General features: G+C 53.1%; 2 protein-coding genes across 2 annotated transcripts in view; both read left to right on the top strand.

The window, feature by feature from the left end:
* Positions 1-262: 262 nt before the first annotated feature.
* Positions 263-3,751, top strand: RLN3 (relaxin 3). The gene is made up of 2 exons (XM_032169932.2): positions 263-510; positions 2,907-3,751. Exons 1-2 carry the CDS (start codon positions 321-323, stop codon positions 3,143-3,145), a joined length of 429 nt encoding a protein of 142 aa, XP_032025823.2. The 5' UTR covers positions 263-320; the 3' UTR covers positions 3,146-3,751.
* Positions 3,752-3,999: 248 nt separating this feature from the next.
* The window catches only part of IL27RA (interleukin 27 receptor subunit alpha), a 23,350-nt gene continuing 20,182 nt past the window's right edge, over positions 4,000-7,167 (top strand). Inside the window, exons 1-2 of the mRNA XM_032169933.2 lie at positions 4,000-4,181; positions 4,602-4,719. Of these exons, the coding sequence (XP_032025824.1) occupies positions 4,082-4,181; positions 4,602-4,719 (218 nt within the window). The 5' untranslated portion in view covers positions 4,000-4,081. The remainder of the gene's footprint in view (positions 4,182-4,601; positions 4,720-7,167) is intronic.

Genomic DNA, 7,167 nt, shown 5'->3' on the forward strand with positions numbered 1-7,167 from the left:
GTTGTGTCATCTTGCCCCGCCTTTTGGGATTATGAGTTTCTGGTCTCTGCAGGTTGGAAACCTTCTCGCCTCTCTGTCAATGATGATGACAATAAGCTGGGCCACGTCACCCTGTCCCTAGCGAAAGGTTATCACTTCGTTGGGGACATGGGAAAGGTCGGGTTGGGGGGGCCGTGCCTGTCTCCCATCTGCTGGAGAAGATAAGAGAGGCACTCAGCTTTCTTCAGGCAGAGTGTGGGGGAGCCACGATGTATAAATGGGGGGCCAAGAGGCAGCGGAGACACTGGCCCACACTCCTGTCTGAAGCGTCTCCATCCAGCATGGCCAGGTACAGGCTGCTGCTGCTCCTGGCAGTGTGGGTGCTGACCAGGGAGCTGTGGCCGGGGACCGAGGCCCGGGCAGCGCCTTATGGAGTCAAGCTTTGCGGCCGAGAATTCATCCGAGCGGTCATCTTCACCTGCGGGGGCTCCCGGTGGAGACGATCGGATATCCTGGCCCACGAGGCTATGGGTGAGGCTGAGGAAAGAGTGGATGTAGGAGGGGAATGGGTGGCTGGATGGGTCCCAGGAGCTAAGGACAGAGATGAGAAGAGGTTGCTGGAGTAGGAGGGTCTCTGTCCTGCCACATTCAGCCAGGGACACCTGCCCAGCCTTGAAACAAGGGCTCAGGAGTTAGCAGAGCTGCAGAGCTGGAATAGGGGGTTGCAAGCCATCCATGGGGGCTGGAAGTCCGAGGACAGTTTACTCTTTTCTGAGCACCTGCTATGTGCCCTGTGCAAAGCAAAGCTGCTGCTTGTTTGCTTCAGAGACGGGGGCGGGAAGTGCGCCATTCACAAAGACAACACCGAAGTGTTTTCCAACCCTTTCCAGCAGGTAATGTGAAGGGTGTGGTATACACATAGCTGGATTTTGTCACCTAATGCATGACCTCTCCCCAGCAAGTCGGTTTTTCCTCCCATCTCTGAGTGTCTTTTTTTTTGAGATGTGGTCTCACTCCATTGCCCAGGTTTGAATGCAGTGGCCCAATCACTGCTCATTGCAGCCTCGACCTCCCAGGCTCAAGCGATCCTCCCGCTTCAGCCTCCAGAGTGGCTGAGACCACAGGCACCTGAAACCACGCCTGGCTAGTTTAAAAAAAAATTTTTTTTTGTAGAAACAGGGGTCTCACTATGTTGCCTAGGCTGGTCTCGAACTCTTGGGCTCAAGTGATCCTCCTGTCTTGGCCTCCCTAAGTGCTGAGATTAGAGTCTCTGAGTGTCTTTATCTTCAATTGGGAGACACAGTTCCTGAATCTTGCGGGATTAAGTGGTATGATTAAGTCAAAACAGATTAGGGCAGAGTCTAAGCAGGGCAGTGGCACAGTCTGGGATCTATCAGGACAGTTGGAGGGAACAGAAGACCTAGCTTCATGAGGGGCAGGGGCCTGGCAAATAGATATTCATGATGGTGAGAAGGAGGATAGGTATGAGCGTGGACCTAGAAGACACACCACTTGGATTCAGATAGTAGCTCTACAATGTAATAGTTGTGTGTTCGTGTGCTAATCTTTTTTTTTTTTTTTTTTTTTTTTTTTGAGACAGAGTCTCATTCTATTGCCCAGGCTGGAGTGCAGTGGTGCAATCTCAGCTCACTATAACCTCCATCTCCTGGGTTCAGGTGATTCTCGTGCCTCAGCCTCCCAAGTAGCTGGGATTACAGGTGTGTGGCACCATACCCCGCTAATCTTTTTATTTTTAGTAGAGACAGAGTTTCACCATGTTGGCCAGGCTGTTCTCAAACTCCTGACCTCAGGTGATCCGCCCACCTCAGCCTCCCAAAGTGCTGGGATTACAGGCATGAGCCACTGCACCCAGCCATGCAAATTCTTTACTGAGTCCTGGCTCAGTGGTCTCCTTTGAAAAATACGGGTGATAAGTGCACCCACCTCAACTGGTTGTCACTGAGAAGAATAAAGTTAACCTGCTAAAGCACTTAAAACGTTGTTTGACACACAGTAAGTGATCAATAAATTATTATTATTATTATTATTATTATTCTTTTTGAGACAGGGTCTTGCTCTGTTGCCCAGACTGGAGTGCAGTGGTGTGATCACAGCTCACTGCAGCCTCAACCTCTTGGGCTCAAGCAATTCTCCTGCCTCAGCCTCCTGAGTAGCTGGGACTACAGGCTTGTGCCACCAGGTCTAACTTTTTATTATTTGTAGAGACAGGGTAGTGCTGTGTTGTCCAGGCTGTTCTTGAACTCCTGGTTCTAGTGATCCTCCAGCATGTGCCCCCGGAAGTGCTGGGATTACAGATGTGAGCCACCATGCCTGGACTCAATAATCATTTTTGAGTGCTCATCATGTTCCAGACATTGTTCTAAGGTTTTTTTTAATGAATATTAACTCCTCTACTCCTTATAAAACTTGAGAAGGTTGGAGTAATTATTTTTTTCCACTTTTCAGAAAAGAACATTGAGGCTCCAACAAATAAATTTACTTGCTCACGATTACAGCTTGGAGAGGCTGGATTCATGCTCAGTCACCCAAGCTCCCAAATGTACCAGGTCCTCAATTAATAAAGAGTAAGGGAAAATAAATGATAGGGCTGGGTGTGGTGGCTCACGCCTGTAATCCCAGCACTTTGGGTGGCTGAGGTGGGCACATCACTTGAGGTCAGGAGTTTGAGACCAGCCTGGCCAACATGGTGAACCCCGTCTCTACTAAAAATGCAAAAATCAGCCAGGCCTGGTGGCAGACACCTGTAACCCCACCTACTCTGGCAGAGCCCAGAACTGAGTGGAATCAAAACTCTGAACTATGTCTATGACTGTTGTCACAAGATCAGAGCTAGACTGGCCAGGAGCCAGGACTGTGGGTGCAGCAGCAGCTGAGCCCTGAGCACTAACTCTGTTCATCTTTTGCAGGAGATACCTTCCCGGATGCAGATGCTGATGGAGACAGTCTGGCAGGCGAGCTGGATGAGGCCATGGGGTCCAGCGAATGGCTGGCCCTGACCAAGTCACCCCAGGCCTTTTACAGAGGGCGACCCAGCTGGCAAGGAACCCCTGGGGCTCTTCGGGGCAGCCGAGATGTCCTGGCTGGCCTTTCCAGCAGCTGCTGCAAGTGGGGGTGTAGCAAAAGTGAAATCAGTAGCCTTTGCTAGTTTGAGGGCTGGGCAGCCGTGGGCGCCAGGACCAATGTCCCAGTCCTACCATCCACTCAACTAGTGTCTGGCTGGGCACCTGTCTTTCGAGCCTCACGCATTCATTCATTCATCTGCAAGTCACAGAGGCCAGGCACTGTGGGCTCAGGCACAGTTCCCCAACACCACCTATCCAACCCTGCCCTTTGACCAGCCTATCATGACCCTGGCCCCTGAGCAAGCTGTGCCCCTGCCTGGTCAAGTGGGGACCCCGATCCTGACCCCTGACCTCTCCCCAGCCCTAACCATGCATTTGCCTGGCCTACACACTCCACTGCCACAACCGGGTCCTTACTCTACCTAGACTGGCCACACAGAGACCACTGCCCCCTTCCCAGTCCATACTGTGGCCGTTGTCCCCTGGCCAGCTAAAATTAAGCCTCTGTCTCAGTCCAGCCTTTGCACGCACGCTTCCTTTTCCCTGCTTTCCATCCCCTCTCCCTCCAACTCCCCTGCCAGAGTTCCAAGGCTATGGACCCCAGAGAAGGTGGCAGGTGGCCCCCCTAGGAGAGCTCGGGGCACATTAGAATCTTCCCAAACTCCAATAATAAAAATTCCAAGACTTTGGCAGAGAGTGTGTGTGTGTGTGTGTGTGTGTATATGGTTGTTGGGCGTAGGACAGGTGTCAGGGATGCGCAGTACGCGGTACCCCCCCTTGGAGGCCCCCACCCCCAGACGCCCAGGCCGCCTCCCCACTCCCCCTCAGCAGCCCCAGCCGGGGACTTTCCGTCGCGGGGAAGGGGCGGGGACCCGGAGTGAAAGGTGCGGAGGCGGCCTGCAGGGGTGGCTCGGCTTCCCGTTGCCGCCTCGGGCGCTGTACCCAGAGCTGGGAGCGGAGCAGCGCGGCCGCGCGGGCCCGGCAGGGCTGGGCCGGACTTGGGGCTCGCGAGGGGCGCCATGCGGGGAGGCAGGGGCGCCCCTTTCTGGCCGTGGCCGCTGCCCAAGCTGGCGCTGTTGCCTCTGTTGTGGGTGCTTTTCCAGCGGACGCGTCCCCAGGGTGAGTGCTGGAGGGAGCTCGTGTCCCGGGCGCTGCCGCTGCGCCCCCCGCGAAGGCGCCGACGCTCCAGGATAAGCCACGCGTTTGCAGAGCGAACGGCAGAGGTGCAGGCGCCACTCGGCTCCTCCTGGGGCAGGGACCCGGCGACACTGGGGAATGGGCGGCAGCGAGGTCGAACCGGAGCCCCAGGGCGGGGTGGGGGGAGCTCTCTGGGTGGTTAACAGGATGTGGCGAGCACAGGGAAAGGGGGGGTTTGCACGGAGCCTGGGGAGGGGTGCCTAGCGCCTCCCTTCCTGCTGCTCATTTCCCTAAGCACCCCCCCCCACCTTGCAATTGTCAGAAGTCCAAGTTCTGGGGTGTGCAGGCGAAAGGGGGGATTCGACCCCCCCCTTTCCTGAGACCCTCTGACTCCCTCTCCAGGCAGCGCCGGGCCACTGCAGTGCTACGGAGTTGGACCCTTGGGCGACTTGAACTGCTCGTGGGAGCCTCTTGGGGACCTGGGAGCCCCCTCCGAGTTACACCTCCAGAGCCAAAAGTAGTGAGTACAGGGAGGTGACGTGGGGAAACAGGCTTTGGAGGTGGCCACTCAGGCCCCAGGCTGCTTTGGTTGAAAGGTTCCAGGAGTCAAGCCTGGCCAACATGGTGAAACCCTGTCTATACTAAAAATACAAAAAAAAAAAAAAAAAAAAAAAAAAAAAAAAAAAAAAAAATTACCCGGGGGTGGTGGCGCGCGCCTGTAGTCCCTGATACTCAGGAGGCTGAGGCAGGAGAATCGCTTGAACCCGGGAGGCGGAGGTTGCAGTAAGCCCAGATCTCGCCACTGCACTGCAGCCTGGGGAACAGAGTGAGACTCTGCCTCAAAAAAAAAAAAAAAGAAAAGAAAAGAAAAGAAAACAAAAGAAAAGAAAGTCCCAGGAGTCTGCCCCCCTCTCCCAATACTCCTCCACTCCAAAGCCCTTCAATTCTAGCTTACCTCGTTTCTTTGCTGTGTCACCCTGGGCAAGTCACTTTCCCTCTTTGAGTCTCCTTTTCATTTCTCTATCAAATAGCAATCATAGGGCCAGGCGAGGCGGCTTGCACCTGTCATCCCAGCATTTTGGGAGGCTGAGGCGGGAGGATCACTTGAGCCCAGGAGGAGTTCAGAGTTTTAGAGAGCCCGTCACTTTTCTTTTTTTTTTTTTTTTTTTGAGACGGAATTTTCACTCTTGTTGCCCAGGCTAGAGTGCAATGGTGTGGTCTCGGCTCACTGCAACCTCCACCCTCCACCTCCTGGGTTCAAGCAATTCTCCTGCCTCAGCCTCTCGAGTAGCTGGGATTACAGGCATGTGCCACCATGCCTGGCTAATTTTGGTATTTTTAGTAGAGGGGGGGAGGTTTCACCATGTTGGCCAGGCTGGTCTTGAACTTTTGACCTCAGGTGATCCACCCGCCTCAGCCTCCCAAAGTTCTGGGATTACAGGCGTGAGCCACTGCACCTGGCCGAGAGCCCATCTCTTAAAAAAATAAAATATAATATAAGTAAAGGGAAATAGGCCAGGCGCAGTGGTTCACACCTATAATCCCAGCACTTTGAGAGGCCGAGGTGGGCAGATTACTTGAGGTCAGGAGTTCAAGACCAGCTTAGTAATTCCAGCTACTCGGGAGGCTGAGGTGGGAGGATCACTTGAACCCAGGAGGCAGATGTTGCAGTGAGCTAAGATCGTGCCACTGCACTCTAGCCTGGGTGACAGAGTGAGACTCTGTCTCAAAAAATTTAAAAAAATAAAAAATAGCTGGCGCGATGGCTCACGCCTGTAATCTCAGCACTTTGGGAGGCCGAGGCGGGAAGATCACGAGGTCAGGAGTTCCAGACCAGCCTGACCAACATGGTGAAACCCTGTCTCTACTAAAAATACAAAAATTAGCTGATGTGGTGATGCATATCTGTAGTCTCAGTTACTCAGGAGGCTGAGGCAGGAGAATTGCTTGAACCCAGGAAGCGGAGGTTGCAGTGAGCTGAGATTGTGCCACTGCACTCCAGCCTGGCCAACAGAGCAAGACTCCATCTCAGAAACATAAAAATAAAAATAAAAAATAAAAAAGGAAAATGACAACAGAACCTGCCTCCGAAGGTTAAGTCTGAGAATTCAGAGTTAGGTGCTTGGCAAGGAGAAAGTTGCTTCATAATGCGAAACTGTTTTTTATTGCTGTGTGACATTAGGTAAGTCACTTAACCTCTCTGAGCATGTTAAAAGATATTCAGTGTGGTGCTGGGGATGCTGCAGTGAAAGAGGTAGACCGAAAGCCCTGCCCACAGTCCAAGGAAGAGACCTGTGTTTCTTCATGATGAATCATACCTGGAAACTCATAATTTCAAATTGGTCTAAGTGAGGGAAGAGGAAAAGGGTCAATGAAAGATAAGAATGGGAGACAGAGGTCCTGGATTTTTTTTTTCTTTTTAATATTAATGGTTAAAATACAACAGGCCCTGCACGGTGGCTCACGCCTGTAATCCCAGCACTGTGGGAGGCCAAGACAGGCAGATCACCTGAGGTCAGGAGTTGGAGACCAGCCTGGCCAACATGGTGAAACTCCATCTCTACTAAAAATACAAAAATTAGCCAGGCGTGGTGGCACATGCCTGTAGCCCCAGCTATTCAGGAGTCTGAGGCAGGAGAATCGCTGGAACTTGGGAGGCAGAGGTTGGAGTGAGCCAAGATCGCGCCACTGTACTCCAGCCTGGGTGACAGAGCAAGACTCTGTCTAAAAAAAAAAAAAGGCCGGGCGCGGTGGCTCAAGCCTGTAATCCCAGCACTTTGGGAGCCCGAGCCGGGCGGATCATGAGGTCAGGAGATCGAGACCATCCTGGCTAGTACGGTGAAACCCCGTCTCTACTAAAAATACAAAAAAATTAGCCGGGCGTGGTGGCAGGCGCCTGTAATCCCAGCTACTCGGGAGGCTGAGGCAGGAGAATGGCGTGAACCCGGGAGGCGGAGCTTGCAGTGAG

The sequence above is a fragment of the Hylobates moloch genome, unplaced genomic scaffold (genome assembly GCF_009828535.3).
Source record: "Hylobates moloch isolate HMO894 unplaced genomic scaffold, HMol_V3 SCAFFOLD_12, whole genome shotgun sequence".
In the NCBI taxonomy this organism is placed as follows: Eukaryota; Metazoa; Chordata; class Mammalia; order Primates; family Hylobatidae; genus Hylobates; species Hylobates moloch.

Excerpts from the sequence above, each read along its gene's own strand:
- RLN3 (XM_032169932.2), top strand. The coding sequence starts at position 321 with ATGGCCAGGTACAGGCTGCTGCTGCTCCTGGCAGTGTGGGTGCTGACC. Across the intron at positions 511-2,906 it reads CCTGGCCCACGAGGCTATGG|GAGATACCTTCCCGGATGCA; the intron begins GTGAGGCTGAGG and ends CATCTTTTGCAG.